Genomic DNA, 21108 nt, shown 5'->3' with positions numbered 1-21108 from the left:
CTCTATAATTCAAGTTCATGCTAGATTGGTGATACTTTCAGATGTTGTGTATGTCATACATTTAATAGGAGCGCCTGTTAGTGGGGAATTTTCTAGCTTGCCACAAGAGTCAGGTTATATTTAATTTTTTAAATCAGAAAACCATTTGGGGCTTTCTAGGCCACAGAGGAAGAGGGGGTTCCACGTCTGGATAATGCAACTCAGGCCCAGAGTCTGGGGAAGTTTTCTGATGCAAAGGTAAAGAGTTTTCAGGCAAACACAAAGAGGATGGGGAGCCAGAATTCGAGGCAGATATTACCAAAAGCCATATCCACCAAACGACTGTAACCTTCCATTTATAACTCTCACAGCAGGAACGAATTTAGGTTACGCTGAAAGCGAGGTAATGGCTTTTGTGTATCTGCATCTACACACATAGTGCACGGAGTGCACAGCCTTGTACAACCACACCCACACATAAACAAGCCTGGAGAAATCAGTTTGCCCGCTAATGAAATGCAGCCGTGCTGGGGTGGGAGCCAGCAACTGTTGATCACCACCCAGATTGTCTACTCAACACTCCGGGATAGGAAGTGAGAAGGAAGTCTGAGGAGAGTGAGAATTACCAGGAGACTTGAGATACGTGGTGGCAGCCTTCCTGAATGTTATTTAGGTCATGGCTCTAAAAAATCAGGTGTGGATTGCTTAGTCCATGGACATGGTCCTGAAGAGTTGCATGCAGAGTGAATTTTTGTAAATTGAATCATCATTTTAATGCAGTAGGGGAGCTCGCTATTTAAAGGAACCTTTCATGGAATCTTTCTGTAATGGAAATAATTGACTCCAGATTTACACGTTTTGTAAATTTGCATTTTCTCGTGCTAGGTTTTCTTAAAGTGGCATTTACCTGTTCTCTCTCAACTCATATTTACAGTCATTTCTTAGGATTCAAATTATTTTACACAGGAAAAGAGCACAGAGGTGTTAAGGACATGTTAAAAGTAGGAAATGGCAAGTATAGGGCAAGCTGTCCCTCCACAGCCATGACAGACATTGCTAATCAATCCCAGCTCTCCTCCCAGCTGAGCCCCAATGCACCACAGATGGTTCCTTAAGACAGCACTGTAGGCAACCAGAACTAATCAATTGGAATTGGTTCAAAGGATAAAGCACATTTGCCATTCAGGATACTGGCTCTACATTCATTCCTTAAGGCCATGTAAAAAAAATTGGTTTGGATGCTAAATCAGTAGTGCATTCCCTACCTTAGCTGGAATGTGAATGGAAGGTTTGCATGTGTATAGGATGGACCGATGTAGCCCTAGCCTTGTCCAGTGGTATTATGAAGGCACAGGGAAACAGATGAACTGCACCCTACTGTGCAGGACTCAGATCAGTGCATCTCTAACTATCACAGAGGCAGTCTGAACCTGCCCATAGTGAGCCCTGGACATGGGCCATCTTTTGGAAGCAGCAGTTTTGCTGAATGAGTTTCTCTTGGGGAATAGTTTAAACTTGAACGGTGTTTTTTCAGAATATTAAAACAAATGAGAATACATTAAAGGATAGATTTTTAAAAGATCCTAGGGAAGGCCTGCTGTTGTGTAGTCACTCCTCCCCACTCTGCCGTGTGGGTCACTTCAATGGGCAAGGCTCAGCATCCTGCTCTAAGGAAATAGCAAGTCCTTTCCAGGCAGATAAATCCTTCCTTTCCATTGTTCTGGACTATGAAGCCAGGGACAAACCTCAAGAAGAGAGGGGGAACCTAGCAGATCGTTTTATTCTTAATTCTGACTTCACCAAGAGTTCTCAGTGCGCAAGCTGCACAGCAGGCACGGTGCAAGGCACTCTTGTGTGATCTTGATACCCGCCCACGAGCTCCTTGAACAACCACTGCATAGTTGGGAGCTACTGAAACAAATACGGTGCGCATCCCCCGACTGCAGCAATTTAACACTGCAAGCACTCTGTACTCTGCCAAAGGTTTGGTGACACTGCAGGTCAACCCTGTCTCCTGCCCACAGAGATAACATGAAAAAGTTGCCAATATCCCACAGAATCCCCTGAACAGAGCTAGAATCCTCACTTGTCAACACCCATATCCTTTTAGATTTCTCAGGGCAGATGATAACTCAGGCAAACAGACTTCCAGCTTTATGGAGAGTCTTTAAGGAAAATGATTAAAATGATGCATACATACATCAGATTTCTATCTATTGCCTACAGTCACCACAAACAGCAGTTGGCAATGAAAATAATTACGTACTCTGAAATGTCAACAGCTTCTCAGTGCAGAAAAATATAAATCAAATTGTTTAGATTAACAAATGCAGAGTTATCATTTGTTAATATGAGGAATGAAATGTTTTAACGGTAGAAAAACACTGCAAATGAAAGACCCAATTTGGAGTGTATTCTGCAAGAACCACAAATTATCTTTCACAACCACTAGAGCTCATGAGGGGTAATTTGCAAACGCCTCATAGATTATTTTCAGCTGTTTATTGCCGCTGTCATATTCATAGATTCCCCTATAAAAATGTCCTTCCACATAGAACCATGCGGAGGATACACTAAGGACACAAATCACAACTACTGTTTATTATTTCTGAGCAAATCCTCTAAAATATCATTTTTGCATCATATTTAGTAGAAGTGACTGACTACAGACAGCTGATTTTTGTTTTGCCAGAGATCACAAGGTCATAAACAGCCACCGTAGTTGTCAGCAGTGACGTGTATAAGGAGGGGCCAGGAGAAATGGACACTGCTCTGGAGATTTTCAGGCAAAAAGATCCAGCACCAAGTGTATGTTTGAAAAACATGTATAATTAACTAGATATCCTTGTCCCTGAAGGAAGATTCTCTGGCTTAAGATTATAAAATGTTAATGAAATAGTTGTCTTATTTGTCCTTATAAAAATGGAAGACTGAGAAGTTATTCACAGGTGAGTTTCTTTCTGAATATGCATGAAAATCAAATGTCATTATTCAAGTTGACCAAGTAATGCTGAAAAAAGGCACCATTGTCTCAGATCTCAACTATTAAAAGAAGTGGCTAAATTAATTTCCAAAATAATCTCTCTGCTGTAGACATTCATATAATTATATAATGGCTGTTAAATCTTATAAATTTCTATTTCAGGTCAGGAAATTACTCTCTCCAGTTTGGTAAAACACACTGGTCTATCCATTGCTAAATGTTATTGACAGAAACTTATCAGAAAATGATATTCCAAACCTACTTGGCATTTCTGGGCTGTGGTTTATATGAACAAATCCAGGGAACCATCCTGTTTTTCCTTCTGATGAAATGCTTTATTTTTTAATGTTCAAATGGCAATGAAATCCCAAAAATCCCTTATCCCATTCAGGGGAGCTACCTTTAGCTTCAAAACTACTACCTTTAGATTCTTGATGAACTCTGCGTACCAATTTCACTCCAATGATGCAAAATATTCTTTTGGACGGTTAGGATGTCAGCCAGCTGTGAAGGGCCATCAAACAGACACCAAAAAAGAATCAAATAACTGGGAAGCCAGGAAAAGCCTTGAAGAGAATTTAATCTAGGCCTGGCAAATTTCAGAATAACTGCCACAAACCCTCCGATCCATTGCAGACGTTGCTAACAGATCACACAAGCTTATCTGCTGAACACAGACAAGGCCTCAGAATCCTTTTAAATCTGTTTTCCAGGTACCCTCAACTGATCAACTGGAATTGACATAAGAGATTAAACCTATTTGCTACCCTGATATAGTTCAGTGCCCTTAGTTTACAGATAGGAAATAGAAGCATAAAAAAGGAAAGGAACTTTCCAAAAGTCACACACATAATTAATTGCATGTTTGATAAGTGCAGTTGCAGATGCATGAGGTAAGCATGAATAATACAGTCTTACCCCAACATCCTTTATTCATTCTGTGGTGAACCAGAATATCTAGACTGTGACATAATTACACTAATTATTAGGATAATGACAATTAGAGCACACCATCCACATTTGTTAAACATCCAACTTTGTGCCAGGAATTTTCCAAGCATACTAATTCTTTTCTGTAAACCTTATATTGACCAAAACATGTAGGCATTTTACTGCGTGTTACAGACGAAAGGACATTATCAGAGAGCTGGCCATTTGGCCAAGGTCATGCCTCTAGTAAATGGTGGAAGAGGATTTTGATGCAGCTCTTCCTAAGGCCAAATCCTGGGTACTTTTGAAAATGTGACAGATTTGAAGAAGTCAGAATCCTTTTCTGGCACTGCCTAACACTTACTTTAAAACATGGCAGAGAAAAGCAATCCAACTGCCAACTACTATGTCACTGCCAGAGCTCCTGTCCCATCAAAAACAGGACAGCTGAAGGAACCAAGGCAAAATGCAAAAACAGGGTCCTTTCATCACTCATGACTCTGCTGGGGTGGTAAGGACATTCTTAGAATGGGAGGGGAAGAAACGCAATCCAACTTTCTCGTAATACTTCAAAAAATGGATAGATTCTACGTTAAAATTCTAGCTAATACAGTCGGTAGGATTTCTCATTAAAATGCTCATTAAAACAAAGAAGGAAAAAGTTCTGAGAGCCCTAGAAATTAGGAATACTACCCAGTGCTTTCCAAGTCTCTGAGAGGAACCTCCACTGTCAAGGCTGAGGTGTGACCTTGAGACAAATGCACAGGGTGGAAAGGAAAAGGGGTGAAGTCTACACTACTGTTCCTTAGGCTGTTTTTCTTTCCTCCAAGACACTGGTTTTGAAAAAGCAGGGAACCATTCTCTAATATGTGTAGGACATATGAAGACATTTAACTTCAATATCTCTCACTGAGACCTTTCTGGCTTCATTAACTAGAGATAAATGTAGCATGTAATAGGGAAAAAAAAAAAAGGAATGAGGGGCAATATAACAAATATCATCTAGGTGCTGTAGTTTCTGTCTACTGTAGGAGTCCATTTTGCCCTACCATAATGAAATACTTGAGGCAGGCAGCTTTATGAAGAAAAATAGTCTTACTTAACTGAAGGTTTTAAGGCCAAAAGTCCAGACAGTGGGTGGCAATGGTGGGAGTGTTTGTGGGAACAAGTGATCACACATCCATAGGGAGCCAGAGAGACTAGGTAGGACTAGCATTAGGGTTTGAGATCAACCCTCTTGTAAAAACTAACTGGGGCCCCAGGAGTCATACTTCAACCCCTTCTGAGGGCAGCTGCCCTAGTGACCTCCCACGAGGCCAAGTTGATAGCATCTCCCGATACTGCCATCCTGGCAACCAAGCTGCCTACACAAGAGCCTGGTGGGTGATGGAGGGCAACATACAAGACAGCACCCTCTCTCTCTCTCTCTCTGATTTTTTTGAGACAGGGTCTTGCTATGTAGTTCACATTGGCCTTGAACTCACTATGTAGCCCTACCTAGCCTCCAACTCACAGAGATCCTCTTGTCTCAGCCTTCAAAGTGCTGGGATTACAGGCGTGCAGCATCACACATGGCTACCTACTTTGTGTCATAAGGGATGATACAGACATTGATTTCTCTAGCAATGAGGCAGCAGGCGGTAGTTTCCCCTTACTAATCCTGCACTAATGGAAGACACCTGGTCACTCAATAGTTGCCTAGTGGCTCTGCAACTAATCTGGCAGCTCAGTCTCTCCCAGGCATTCACTAAAGTCAGCAGCAAGAGACACGTAAGGGGACACCAGCTACCCTGCTTATTGGCAAACACTGCATATTTTAAGAATGATTACAATTAAGGACACGTAGCTCAGAGCCCCATAAAAGACTTCAGAAAAAAAGAAGAAAGGCAACATTACAATCAAGATGAAAGAGAAACACGAAGGATGAAGTTTATAACATATCTTGATAGAATTTTTGAAGTTTCTGGTAGGGTTGGTATCCAGTGTATTTGCTGTCCATGCATGTATACACATACACATTTTATTTATACTTATCTATAGCTATGCCTATAGGTCGATGTACACGCAGGGTGCCCACTCCCAGAATACAGAGGGTAGGGGCACAGATAAAGAACATGGGGGATTATGTAGATGAAAGAGTCATAGTAAAGAACTCATACACACATAACTGGGTTCCTGATAAGCAGACTGGGACACATCAAACAGAAGGAAAAGGTTTTTAAAACCGAGAGGTGATCTTTCTAGGGTTAAGGACCTCAAGTCCTGCAGGTAAAGATATGCTTGTTATAAAACAGATTAATAAAAAACCTCAAAAGTTAGTCTAGATTGGTGTCTGGCACATGCAAATCTTCATCAGCAGAAATCAGGTAAAGGTAGATAAATAAATAGAGTTCAAGGAGAATTTTAAGATTTAAGAACAAATAAAAGGCTTTACACTCTAGAAACCAAAAAAATAAACACAAAACTGAAACTACATTTCTTAGATACACACGGGCTCAGGGATCATGACACCCATGATTCCTTTTGAAGAAAAATAACTCAAGACATATTGTAATTGATGAAGAGATGACCTGACAGAGGAAGAAGGGAGGTAAGGGGAGGAAAACTGTGAGACTGCCCCAAGCGCGTAGTGATAAGCCATGAAACCAGTTCAAATCAGGTAAGTCTCAGAGTCTTCACTCATATGGTCACAAAACAGCGCAGCCAATAATTCCAAGAAACTTCCAAGCACATGCTGTCATTTTATAAGTATCAGCGATTAAGGAATAAACAGTAAGTATAAAGTCAATGGCCCACAAAACCTAACATTTACCAGAGGGAGACGCTAGAGACAAGAAATATACGCAGTTACAGAAAAGCAGAAGTGATGGCAGGGAGTACTGTGGATGCGACAGAGGAAGGGTTTCTATGTGTACGTTTGGGGATAGGAACTTCTTTTCTGGAAAAAAAAAAAAAAATTTGAGCAGGAAAATGATGGAGCCAGTGATGGCGATATTTGGCAGAAAACTGTTGGAAACCACATAGCTAGTACAAAGGGCACAAGACAGCAGTAAGCTTGGTGCGTTTGAGGGACAGCCCGGAGGAAATACAGCTGTAGGAGAACGGGCAAGGAGAAGAAGAAGGATCTGCGGTTAGAGCCATTGATAACCTCATGGGTTGTACTAGGCAGGTGGCTCTGAAGATGATTCTTACTGATTCTAGCCTCCTGATACAGCATTGTGTAACTGCCATTCCTTGATGTGGGCTGGACCCAGTGATGTGCTCCTAAGAAATAGAATATGGCAAGAACGATAGCATATTACTTCCAGGATGGTGACAAAATTCCCTGGCTTTGATCCTGCTCACTCTCTCTTACTTATTCTGAGAAATCAACTGGTGCGCTTCCCTACAGAGAAACCTATGTCCCAAGATCCCAAGAGGGGTCTCTGGCCAGCAGTCAGTAAGAAACTGAGACCCTCAGCGCCAACAACGAAGGATCTTGATCCTGCTGATGATTTCAGAGTGAATGTGGAGGCACTTCCCCTGTTTTTGAAGCCTGCAAAGGAGCCTGCAGTCCCAGGGCATCCTGTGCTAATACCTTGCCAGAAGCACGTGTGAGAGAGCCTTAGCCGGGATACCTGGCTACGCTGTTCCCAGATTCCAGGCTCACAGAGCTATTGGAGAGTAACTGGTGGTGGTTTTAAGCCACCACGTGTTGGCATAATTCCTTATGCAGCAATCAATTAACCAATATATTGACAATAGTGGCAATTTTGGCTTTGAACTTGGAATAAATAGGGAAACCAATAGGGAGCTTGAATGGAGGAGTGACATGATATTACATGACTGCTGTGGCCCTTACAAAGGGGAAGGGTTGGAAGAAGGCAGGGGAACCAATGGGAAGCCCATTACAAAAATCCAGGGCAGAGAAATACTGAGAAGTGGTCACACTTCCTGCGTAATTCACAGAAGGACCCAGGGTCCTTGAGCGTAGGAGTGCAAAGGAAATTAAGAATGCCTTCAAGAACCTGATTCAAACTGTAAAAAAATGAAAATGATGTATTTGAGACAACTAGGAGTTTAAACACTGACAGGCCATCAGGAATTATTATCTTTAGGTGCAATAACAGCCCTGCTAAACTAGAACACAAAAAAGTTCTTATACTTTAAAGATGCGTACTAAAGTGTTTAACAATAAAATGATGTAATGACCAAGTTTGATTTAAAATAATATAGCAGGGGTAGTAGTGGAATATGGGGGCTTAAGGGCCCTATAGCCATGGGTTGGTGGCTACTGGGAATGAGTGAAGGATATATGGAGTTCTGTTATATTTTCTGTCTTTTTTTTTTTTTTTTCCAATTTTCCATTTTATTTCTAATAAAATGATAAGGAGAAAATAGGGACTCCAAAGTTTTTGGACTGAATAACTGGAAAAGGGGAACCACTGAGTTGAATGTACCTGGGTCAGCAAAACTACAGAAGACAGATGAAGGGTTGGAGGGAGCTATGTGTGTACAGAGTCAGAACTTCAGCCAAGAACCAGCCGAACAGGCTAGGTCTATCTGAGAAAGATGTAGAGGCTGAGCAATTATAGGAGAGTCAGGAGAGACAGGTCTGGCGTGGAGATACCAGCTCATGGATGGTGGTGGAGCATGGATAAGACACCGTAGAGATTGCAGGGGCTCTCCAACGTGCGCATGCCAGGGAGACAAGGGAACCAGCAAGGGAGGCTCAGGAGGGCTGAGCATCCAGGTAGGGGAAGAACCAAGAGAGCAATCAGATGGCCAGGTGTTGCTGCTATAGCAAAAAAATGAATATTTGAAGTTTAATGTTGGATTCAGGTGCTCGCTTCAGCAGCACATATACTAATGTTGCATTCAGTAATGTGTAAATTATTGTCAACTTGGATAAGAAATGTTTCAGTGTGTATACAACTTGACTGGAGTGGTTTTCTGAGAAAGTAGGAGAGGGGATGGGAGAGGAGCACACAGCTTAACAGAACCATATATACACAAACAAAAAACTGTAATCACAACATGACTTAGGCTTAAGACCTGTCTAGATCAGTTAAAATCTGGAAGTTGGTGGAAGAAGTCTAATGAAGGAAAAGAATATAGAATGACCATGTACTACATTTCCATTCTGAAATTTGTTTTTATTTTTAAAGATGAATGTATACTCCCATCCGCCTGAGCTGTGGTAGTATATAATTGCTAATTTGACCTTGAAGTGGGAACGACATTTAAACATGGGATCTGATGTCATTTAGATCTGTCCACCCAGAATAAATCTCAGAAGCTCTTGGTGAGTTCAAACTTTTGGAGGTAATGAGAATAAAAAGCCTTTCATCAGTACTGTCGCTTCCCCACCAAAGACCAGTCAGAGCATATTCCCCCAGCAACAAAGCCCATGGAATGAATGTCAAAACATGTACACACCTGCCACAGGTTCTACTCACACCCACCTCTCTTCCCAGGCAGGGGAAATTCATTATCTCCTCCTTTATCCCCCACAGGTCCTTTACTTAGCATGAGTTATAGATCCTCATCTTGACTGAGATCAAAATCCCAACAAGGTCACTAGGAGATTTGCTTGGATAAAGGTAGTTAAATAAATCCCCAAATCTCTCATGAGCCATGTTGGAAAAAAAAAGTCACATAAACTGTATTCTGCCAAAGCTTGTGAGGGCATTTCTAATGCTATACCAAGCATTATGCTGATTACACTGTTCAGAGCTTTATAAACCAGAGCAAAGATTAAGTAAATCACTGTCTTGACTGATAATGAGAACCTATATTTTTAGAAAGCTTAGGATCTTTGATTGGGATTTTTGTATAACCACATACACAAAAACATTAGGTATGATTGATGGACAATTTCTGACACATGAGCCTCTGTCCTCAACGTTCACTTACATAATCTCTGATCTCTATACCCACTTCATTTTTACAAGAACTTTATGAAATAGGTGAGTAAAAAAATTCAGCATTTTTTTTTGTTTCTATTTTAAATAGACCATGTAATGTATCTTAATCTGAAGCAGGCTTTAGCAAACTTTTTTCAATACAAGGCAAGGCAGTAAATATTTTTATGCTATAGTCCTTGCAGTGCCTCTATCCAACTACTCAGCTCTGCCATTTTAGCAGAAAGTAGCCATAGACAATATGGGCACAGCTACATTTCATTGCAACCTTAATTATAAAAACAGGCAGCAGATAGCCCTGAAGGTACTTACTTCCAGAATATATAAAGAGCTCCTCCAGATCAATAATAAGACAATTAACCTAATTTAAATATGAGCAAAGGAACTTGACAGACCTTTCTCCAGAGATGATAACAGCAAGTAAGGACATAAAAAGACGCTCAGCATAGTTAGTTATTAGGAAAATGCAAATCACTTAATACCTGCCAATATAGTTAAAATTAAAAAGACAGATAATAATAAGTGTTAGCAAGGATGTAGAAAAATTAGAACTGTCAAACATTGCTGGTAGGTTTATAAAAATAGTGCAATCACATTGGGAAGTAGTTTTGTCGTTCTTCAAACATAGAGTTACCATATGACACAGCAATTCCACTCCTAGGTCACCATCCAAGAGAAATGAAAACATATGTCTACAAAATACTTGCATGTGAGTGTTCCTGTTAATATTATTAGTAATAGCTAAAAAGTTGCAGCAACCCAAATGCCATCAACTTATGAATGGAAAAACAAAAAAAAATATCCATATAATGGTCTATTATGTGGCAATAGAATAAAGTGTACTGATACATTCTATGTACAGATGCACTTGAAAACATTGTTAAGTAAAAGAAGCAGGTTACAAAAGGCTACATATTATATGATTGAATCGATCTGAAATGACCTAAAATAGGCAAATCTACTGAGGAAGCAGACTAATGGGGCTGGGGTGAGGTATCAAAAGTGGAGGGGGAAGGTATAGTAGGTTCTTCCGGGGATGAGGAACTATTTCTAAAATTAGATTGTGATGGTTGTACACATCTGTCAACATATTAAAAGCTAACAACTGTCCACTTTCCATGAGTGAATATTTTTATACATCAGATATTTTTCAATAAAACTATGGAAAATAAAAACATGATAGCCTAGGTCTCTCTGCCTTTCTGGGCTACAGTTTGCCAACCTCTGCTCTAAAGTACTGCATTGGTACATGAAAGTGAGTTTCAAAGTTGTACTATAAGATATGTCAAGATATTATAATGATACTCTGACATGCAAAGTTTTATACAGAAAAAATGTATAGGGAAAAGCACTGGCTAGTGATTGGTGGTGAGCACAACATACAGTAGTTGTTAATGACAACAATAGCCATAATCATTGTACAGCTGAAGATTTTTTATTGAGTACTCAACCAGATGCTCTCACCTTGGGCTATAGACATGTATTCATTTTTTTTCACTCAACAAAGAGAAGTGTCCCTCTAAACAGACTGACTCTGGGTACGCAAAATATTTCAATATTGGCTAATACTAGTCTTTTTCTGCGCTGATGAGATAAATTTCCATCTTTTAAAAAACTCAACTGTTAGAAATCCAAACTAAGCACCAAACAACCTCAATTTATGGACTTGAAAACTAAAGCCCTGTGGGAATGGGAAAGGGAGTGTCTCTGTGCTCAGTCCTAAACACTTAGTTCACATTGCCCTTAACGTCCAAATCCCACCATTGTCTTAGAAAGAAGTGGCTTGATGTGCCAATTCAGCACATGCAAGTCACGAGGTATGAGAACTTGTTACCCTGAAATTTTGCTGCTGATTTTTGGGTGGAGGACATCTTGGGGCCTTTGGTGAGGTTTCTAAAGGGACATGACTCTTAGGAGAGAGTGCCTGGAGAGTCAGAACAGAGGCTCCAGTTTCTCCAAAGTGCTATTTTTATCCGGGAGCAATCAGCTTCAGCGTGCCATGTCCCTAGCTACAGTGGCCCACAAGCAGCTATCCAATGGTCACTTCTAACTCTCAAATTCTACTGCAGACATTAAATACAGAACAGTCACCACTGACCCACGTCCATGAAATTTGCTATTATCACCTTTATTGTATTAAACCCCCCTTTTGTCCCTGCACTGTTCCTATTTATCCATTAAAAAACAAAAACAAAAACACTACTGTCTAGCACCAAAAACTCTACCTCATAGCTGATAATTTAGAGCAAAGACTTGACTTGGATTCTGTACCTCCACACGGCTCATCTGCCTACTTGCCCAAAAACTCTGTTTGTCAGATTCTGATAAATGCTCCCAAACCTGAGAGACTCATTCAGGTCTGGGCGCACCCATCTGGAACATGAACACAGGTCTGAGGAGTCACATCCCAGATTCATTCCAAATTCATAGAGAAGTTAATTCCCTCTGCCTGCACAGACCCTTGCGTGATGGCTGCATCTCACCACTCAGATTTTCACATGTCACTCGGTAAGGAGCGCTTCCTAAGTGCAGCCCAACTTAAAGGGCCACTGCCTCCTCTATATACCCACACACACAGGTAAATGCAAAACGTGCACCCCTACCCTCTGTCACTGCCACCCACACTTCATCTCTTTATCTCCCTCTGTTTTCTGGAGGTCCTTTACCATTACTGAAATTCCTTCCTTCCCCTGCCCCCCTGCACTGCCATTCCTGCAACACTTAGAGAGCTATTTGCATCTCCAGCACACCTGGGAGCTCCTCATTAGCAGCAGCGAGACTACTGTGAGTGTTTCTTGGAGCCCCAGCAGGACAGGGGTGGAGGGACTCTCCCACCAGCAGCTGTCACTCCTTCCCATCCTACTCTGGGCATGGGGCGTCAGCCGTGCCCTTGTCGCTCCATCAATCAACAACCTGCCCCGGCTCACTGGTCACAGCTGCAACCTCAGCACTGGGTACACAGTAGATATGAAATACATATTTGCTGAGCCACTTAATTACGAGGCAAGATTGTTTTTAAAATTTCCCCACACAGGAAAAAAAAATGAATGGACAAACAGCAGGAGTCAAAGCTTGCCTGTAAGTAAGTTTAATCCAGCCCTTCTCAACCTCACCATGACTGACATTTTGATCCGGATAATTCTTTGTCATGGACTCTCCTGTGCTTGGCAGGATGCCTGGCACCACTCCCGACCTCCACTCCCTAGATGCCAGTAGCATTCTTCCTGGTCAGTTTCTATAATGTTGCCAAATGTCCCTAAGAGGGTGAAAGCACCCCTGGTTTGCAGCTACTGGTTTAACGAGTGAGTATTCATTTGGGTAAAGATAAAACATGTTCTTTGATCAGAGTTAACACAGGAGAAGTTCATCTATGCAGACTTATTACATGATTCCTGACATGCCACCTAGCTCATATATATCAAATATGTGAGATTCCACCAAAGTAACGTGGTTAAGCTGAATGTTAGCCTATGAAATTTGCCAAAATTATTTAGTCAACTGCAATGAAGGGTCCATATAAAGCACTACACTTAGTTTAAATAACCCATATCTGACAGTAGCTAATGGTTATTGATGTTAATCATCGCTATCCTAATTGACTCCTTAACATAAAATAACCCCACATAATCCATATTTTCAAAGTTTCCCCATGAATGGATCTCATGTGGTCGTGTTTCTTAAAAAAGAAGCAAGCTGAAAGATGAGGACTCTCCCCAAAAAAACTCTTTACTGAAAATCACTGAATTTTACAATTAACATCAGAAAATTTTTGATATGTAAATTGCACCTTAATACAGTAGTTAGAAAAAGGGATTTCTATAAGAAATCAATACTATAATGTTTATGTTTTCTGTCAATTATTAGACTATCTATTCTAAGCATCACATTAGACACTCAGACCTCACAAACAATTTCTACTCATGGAGAGATGACAACTGGTCTGACTTAACTGCCACTAAGATAGATCAAATGGATTTCCTATCCCTTGAGATACTCACATTGGTTTATATCATATTACTATGGTAATATGTGTAGACAGGAGTTAGATGCTGAGTATGCCTCTTAGAATTTTAGTTAAGTACAGTGTTTCTCATACCTACTCAGTGAATTTTGTAAGCTTATGCCCCAAGATACGCTTATGTCCCCACACAGCAGGTGACATGAAATCCACCTTCCTTGAATAATTTATTCAGACAATGTTTCTCATGTATCTACATCTATTAGCCTTTGTTCTTGGCTTTGGTAACCCAAAAAAATTGGGAGAGTCTTTGCTCTTAGAAAATTCACAATTATTCAAGAAATGAAAGTAGAACATTATTAGGAACAATTTTAAATTGTGATATGTTAAAATGTATATTTAAAACAAATATATTTTTAAAAAAAATATGGTTTCTCTTCTATAAGAAACCCAAAACATAAATGCAGGGCAAAATAAAAGATAGATAATAGGAAAGAGCAAGATAAATCTTTTGCAAAAGGGAAGAAGACTAAGAGATGGAAGGAGGGGGTAAGGAGGGGAGTGGAAGGGGATGAAGAAAGATATTAAAATGCATTATGTACCTGTATCAAATCCCCAGAAGCAACATAATCATTATGTACTGCCAACCTTCTAATAAAGACCAGAATGCAAATAATTTAGAATTCATTACGTATTATTTTAAAAAATTGAGAAGTCTGTATTTTTTTAACAAAAGTGGAAAATAGTTTGTATTTGTCAGAGGGAGCATCAAGGAGATCAGACAGAAATTCAAGATGGGCCACACCTTTTGCCTGGCTCAACTCTTCCTCCCAGTGCATTCTCACCCTCCTTTCTAGGTCCCTTCCACCCTGCTTGGTAGAAGCAGAGCCATGACTGTTGCTCTACAGGGATGGGTCTCCTCATTGAGAGCAGACTGGAGAATTACCACTACAATTTATGTGACTTACAGCACTTGGGCTGCAAATAACTGTGACAGTTAAGCTTAACTGTCAGCTTGATCTACTTGGGAGCCACTCAGTGGGTAAGTAGAGCACACTTCTGGTTATGCCTAGGTAGGTCATGCAAGTGTGAACTTGGGTACTATATATGGTCTCTAGCCCCTTTCTCCCTGGAACTGTTTCCCTATTGTAATCCCTAGCAGCCACAAGTTAAGCAGCTTTGCTCTAACATGTCCTTCCGCCATGCTGTTCCTGACTTGGAGCCTGTCAACCATGGACTGAATCTCCTGAAACCGTTAAGCAAATCAAATCTCTTCTCCTTTAAGTTGTGGTATTCGGTATCATGTCCCAGCAAAGGGAAAGCTGACTAATATAACTAAGTTAGGGCAAAGCAGGTTTCTATGAGTTCACTCAATTTATAAAATCATCATTGAAGGCAAATCTGCTTCACTGGGCTATGCTGTGAAGAGCAGAAGAAAAAAAGACAAAAATCTTTCTACTTCTAGGACTTTCCAGATAATTATTTACCTTTTTTATTTATCAGCCCTACATAGACATGCTTTAAAAGTATCTATTTTACAGATGTGAGAGGAGAGAAGGGATATCCATTACAGTGGCTATATTGGACTACATTACAGAGTGCCTGGCAAAAGCAGGACCTCATGGAGTATTTCCCACATGTACGAGCAAAGAAATAAATGTAACTTTAAAAAATGGAGCACCTTTAAAAATGGGGTACCTCTATATGCTGGTATTTGCATATTTCTTTATATCCAGGTATTTTCTTGTTTGTTTATTTTATCCCCAAAATGACACGAGGAAAGGAAGGGAGGTAATATTCTCCACTCTATTTTAGATGATGTACAGACTCAAGACTTCGCACTTAGCAAGTTACAGAGTGAGTGAAACCTATGTGGTTTCAGCCCAAAACTTGAATATCTAATAATTTCACAGTCCAAGATTTGAATTTCTAATACTAATAGAAAAAAGGGCTGGAGGTCTGACACACAGCAAGTTCCAAGGCTCAGAAGAAACTGGGTTGGGTGAAGGGAAAGGCCTGCCACTTTTTCCTGTGCCAGGGAAGCAATTCAGAAAACGCAGCATGCTGGTGGCAGCTGGAGTACTGGTAGAGCCCTTATGAGAAGGACTGCGAGCCATGTCACAAGCTGAGGAGACGGATGGGGCTGCTTTACGCACCAAGGCTGGCGCACAGATGGAACCCTGCCAAGTTTGACCAGCATGGCTTCAGAGGTGTCACTGACAGATGAGCATCTAGGTGTTTATGTTTAAAAAAGAAAACAAGAAAAAGGAAGGAGAAACAAAAACAAAATAAAACAAAAAACTCTACCCCAAACAGATGCATGTGCTCAGTGAACATGCAAATTCCAGATCAGGCTTGGGAGTGGGGCAGGCCTTTCAAAGGTCCTAGAGAATTCTTTGCAAAGTTGTCCACCTTCTCTTTCAGAAAAGTTTCAAGTAGACACAGGGATTGCAATGAGAGCCCAAGTTACTGACAGCTGACTGCATCTCATGTGCTAGTGCAGGAAGGCTGATGAGGAACAAGTTTGCTCACATATTCATCTTCATCTGCCAAAAGAGGGCTTCTTCCCCAATTAAAATGACCTCTGAAATTGTAGAGAGGGAGCTAGGCGTGGTGCTGCACGCCTGTCATCCCAGCACTTGGGAGGCTGAGGCAGAAAGATCACTGTGAGTTCCAGGCAAGCCTGGACTACAAAGTGAGCTCAAGGCCAGCCTGAACTGCATAGGGAGACCCTGTTTCAAAAAGACATAAATAAATAAACAAGCAGTAGAGAGGTAAACAATGTCTACTTCATTTGCGGCAAATGTGCAGAGCAACATTACTGACTCTCATCACAGAGTGACATGATAGCTGAGTCACAGTCAGTGAAGCCTGGATGAGGTGCTGAAGAGGCCACTCTGCATTGAGAGACAGAATGGTCCCCCGGGCATCATTATCTTCATGGGACTAGATCCACAGCAGCCTCCAAGATCAAAACCAAGCAATTCTGTTTTATTTCATGCCTACCACACACAGTTGGAATAAGAAGGTTAGCAGTCACTGGCTTTCAAAATTCAAACTAAATACAGTTCCTCAGATGACTTTGCCTCTTGGTGTCTCTCCATAATTATCTTCTGGACATAGGGACCAGCTGACACATACATAAGAGCAACAGATAGGAGGATACGTCTCCAGACTGTGGCTCATGACTTGCTTGTGGTCTCTGGCCAGCTATGTAACTTAATAGTAGACCAGCAAGCCATTTGGAAAATGCACGTTCTCCTCTAGGCTGGATACAGAGTCCTCTGGCTAAGTCCACACTTCACTCATACTCAGCCAAGCAGTCATTTATGAAATGTAAGGCACCTGGCAAAATTCAAATGTAATTGTTAAAGTTGGACAGAGGAAGGTAGGGTAGATACAGTGACTTTAGGGCATACCTGGACTATCCTTTCAGATGACTGAATGAGAAATCTCTGGAGATGGTTTTAAAGAAATGTTGGACCAGGCAGCTTTGGCTCAACCATGTCTTTGACAGCCGGTGCATGTGGCCCCAGCTCTTGGGAAATAACATGCCTCTGGAATTAGCTGCCTAGGACAGCCTGGAGGTAAGCAAGTCTGACCCCCTTTAAGCAAAAATAAATCTTGCTGAGTTAAATGGTCTTGTCTCTCGCTTTCCTTAAGGAATACAAGACATTAAGTGACAAAATTTGAAGATAGCAGCCATGCACCCTCAGAGCCCATATCGCCTGGCTGATTAATTATAGGTTTGCCTGGCTCAAGATAAGCTCCAGGTCAGATACATAAGGCTGTCTCTCTTGTCATATCCAATAACTAAGAATAACCAGGTGACTCTCCCCAGATCTTTCAGCCTCTGCTAGTACAATTATGATGCATAGGCTACGTCAGAAATAAAGTGGAGGAAAAAGTAGTATTTCCCAGCCAAACAGCAACCACTTCAAACAGGTCTCCACTAGCATTCCTTTCCACAAATTATCAGTGTGCAAAGGCAGAAATGTTGGTGTTCAACATCACCCTAAAATACATCTCAATGAGGGAGGCTGCCAGAAAATAATATCAGGATAGTGCTTGGAGTGTATCACCCATCCATCAACCAAGGGATCCAACAATTATACATCAGAATGGACTGTGTGCCAGACGTGCTTTAAGGTCTTGTTTTTATCAGCAGCTGTCCTCAAAGGAGGGTTGTGGCAGTTGCTAGGCCAAACACCACTAACAAAAGCCCCCAGCCAGCCACAGATATCTACTGACACTCCGGAGAACCAAGACTGATGGGAAAAGCCAGACATAGGACTTCTCTGACAATTCAAGACTCTGTTATAAAATGCTTTGGCTCACCCGCTGGTCCCAAACCCAGCACCTGCAGATACATCTAACTGTAATTCCCTGGGAGGATTAGAGTGATGAAAATCTCAGTCTCTCTGGAGAAGGACACATTTCAGCTTGTGTTTGCCTGAAATAAACCCACAATTTCCTTGTACGCCTACTGTCATCTTCATGACACAGAAGTTAAAGATGTGAAGTTTCCTTTAAAGGAGCACACCATATACTGTCAAGAAATTCTCCACAGCACATACCGGCGATCTCTCACTGGCTCAGAGTTTCACAGAAACGGTAGGAAAGGTTTCTGCTTTGGCATCTAATACCACCGGCCAGTATAGCCTTAGTTTAGAGGAGATGACATCAAACTGTGGAAAAAGTTACTTTTGCTCTGTTTCTCCTTTTGAAACAAACATTCTGTAGAATAAACATGCTCCACAGTAGCAGTTGACTGGCCGGGTGAGTGGACGCTATGCTCATGCTAAATGCTCACGCTCATGCTATGTGCACTAAAGAAATCCATTGCTCACCTGCCACCACGGGAGATTTCCGCTCATCTAGGAGCTGGATGGAGGTACTTGCTGTCACCACATTGCTTTTGTTGACTGTTCCTGTAAAAAGAAAAACCACCATGACAAACGTGGAGATCATGCTGGCCTACAGCCACTAATTCTGCAAATTGTTCGGAGGCTCCGGTCCTGGAGTCCAGAGCCTTCTGGGCTGTGGACAACCTGCTGCTCTCATAAGCCATTTGTGCTGGACTCGGTTTGCTGAGTTACGACCACCTGCAATGGGGAACATCCAGCTCTTCACATCAACATCGCTGACCACCACAGAGGGGCCGCGTGTTTTGGTAACCCGTGGATAGTAATTGCAATGTTTGCTGTGTCAGTGGCCACCTTTATACCACCTCTATAAATATAGCCATGAAGAGCTGCATGAATGAGAATTCTGGAATTATTTTATAAGGGGGCCACTGTAGTTCTGATCTGTTGGATAAATCTTAAATAATCTATAAAATCTCAGCTCCAAGTCCAGATTTTTAAAGGAAAGCCATCTTAAAGAGGGAAAGAGATAGAATGGAATCTTTAAAGTCTCATTAATGTGATCACAACACGGCATTAGGAATAAGAGATCTTTTTTATTACCAACAGTAGCTTCGATACCCATGAAGTAAAAGTGATAAGCACAAACTCTGGCCACCCACAGTTAGTAACTCTGAGTCCAGTGCCTGCCTCAGAAGATGTGCTCCATGAATGTGAGTTGAGTGGAGTTTAACTGATTGAGAAGAAGGGAAGGCAAGTTTTCATTTGAATATACTTATGACACAAGTAATCAATAATTTTCTTCCTGACCAAGTCTAAGCAGCTTCTATTCCAGCGTCTGCAACTGACACCCAGTAGAGAAAAGGAGAGTTTCACCACAGTGCACTTGGTGATTGTAAAGATTTTCCTTGAATTCAGAGGCCACGAAATCCCATTCTACCATTCATAACATTACCACACACATGACAAATTTCTCTTCACTATATGCTATATTAAACATTCAGTGAAAAATCTGTTTCCAGAAAGCAGTATAGCAGCAGTTTTAATTAATAAGAATTTGGTTTTACCACACATAATTATTTTAGGACAAATAGTGAATAACAAAGTGAACTGGTGCCAGGGGCTATCACCCCCAAGTGTGCATAAGTACAAAGCGATCTGCGGACACACCTGTCTCTCATACACCTCCTATACAGCACTGGCAAAACCCGCTCTTATCACAGAAGGAACTGAATGACCCCAGTTTTGGAATCAGAAGAACAGCAAGCTAAGCTCCATGTTTTTCTTTGTAGAACTGTGTGAGGAAGGAAGTCTCATGAGATAGAAAACGATGCTATTGTTCATAGGTTTGAGGCAGAATGAAAAAGTTCATTTGACTTAGCCGATATGTCCAGCAATGAAGGGAAATGTGATGTAGATGAAAATAAAGAAAGAGTTTCAGATACTTGGAAATTAATATGTGAGGACACACACATGCATGCATGCATGCATGCACACATACATATTCACAAAAGTCTACCAGCAAAGGACGAGTCTCAAAGACTCTTAGACCAGAAAAGAACCCAACAGACAATCTAGTCTGAAATCCCATCCAGAGAGAGAATCTCATCAACAACATTCACACTTTCCTTGAGTATCTTCCTCAGTTAGGAGCTGTCTTCTAATGGGTCCATTCAATTAATTATTGAACGGCTCTTGTTAACACCTCTTTTACAAGTTCCAAAAATACTTTTTCTGAAAACATTTTCATTCGTGGAAATGAGAAAGAGCTGAGAACAGGGAGGGGAATTTGACACTAAGCCTTAACAAGCATCCCTTAAGGTTGAGCTAGTAATGTCTGTAGGAGGTAGCACAAACGGCCCTACTGTAAAATATAACTATAGATTGAATTCTCGGGAGTAATCCGAGTTAATAGAGCAAGGTTTCATCTGTCTCTGAAGCTTGTAGAACGCCCAGTACACACTAGAGCCTTATGTAGAGTAATCACCAAATATACTGGATACAAGAGACAAGAAAAAGCCAAGGACAACTGAAAAGCATCATGGGAAGTAGGAAGACAGATCTTCCTCAGATGGGAAAGGGATCAAGAGATGGGAGGGGAACAAGTGGATGAAGAAGGAATTAAGATATATCATATACACATACCAACTCCACATAAGGAATGTAGCATGTACCGCAAACATGCACTAATAAAAAAATTTTTTAAATGAAACTGGTTGAAATAAGACAGTGCTCTGTTCTTGGAGGGAAATGAGTTTAATTTTTTCACAACACCTCTCATTGTCACTGCAGCAGAGAGGCTACCCAAAGTCTTGGTCTTCGCTCCTGCAAATCTATTGGGAGTGGTTTTGTTCAGATAGGGAACACAAACCTTAAAGTGATAAGATTTTCCAAAAATTCTAATAAAAAAGCCTGAACTTTCTCCAAAGTGAGGCCATATAACAAATCACAATAACAAATCAACTAAGAGTATGTATTCAAATTTCACAG

The 21108-nt window shown here is 41.1% G+C and overlaps 1 protein-coding gene across 3 annotated transcripts in view; it reads right to left on the bottom strand.

Annotated features, from left to right (window-relative positions):
- The window catches only part of Cacna2d3 (calcium channel, voltage-dependent, alpha 2/delta subunit 3), a gene marked incomplete at its 5' end in the record, with an annotated part of 848592 nt that overhangs the window by 155492 nt on the left and 671992 nt on the right, over positions 1-21108 (bottom strand). For all 3 annotated transcript variants that reach the window (XM_013515709.1, XM_013515711.1, XM_013515710.1), the window contains 1 exon segment: positions 18604-18684. In XM_013515709.1, coding sequence (XP_013371163.1) covers positions 18604-18684 — 81 coding nt within the window.

Source organism: Chinchilla lanigera, unplaced genomic scaffold (assembly GCF_000276665.1).
Source record: "Chinchilla lanigera isolate Chin_1 unplaced genomic scaffold, ChiLan1.0 scaffold00029, whole genome shotgun sequence".
In the NCBI taxonomy this organism is placed as follows: Eukaryota; Metazoa; Chordata; class Mammalia; order Rodentia; family Chinchillidae; genus Chinchilla; species Chinchilla lanigera.
Note: the sequence above shows the minus strand (reverse complement) of the source record. Positions and strands in the feature narration are given on the sequence as shown.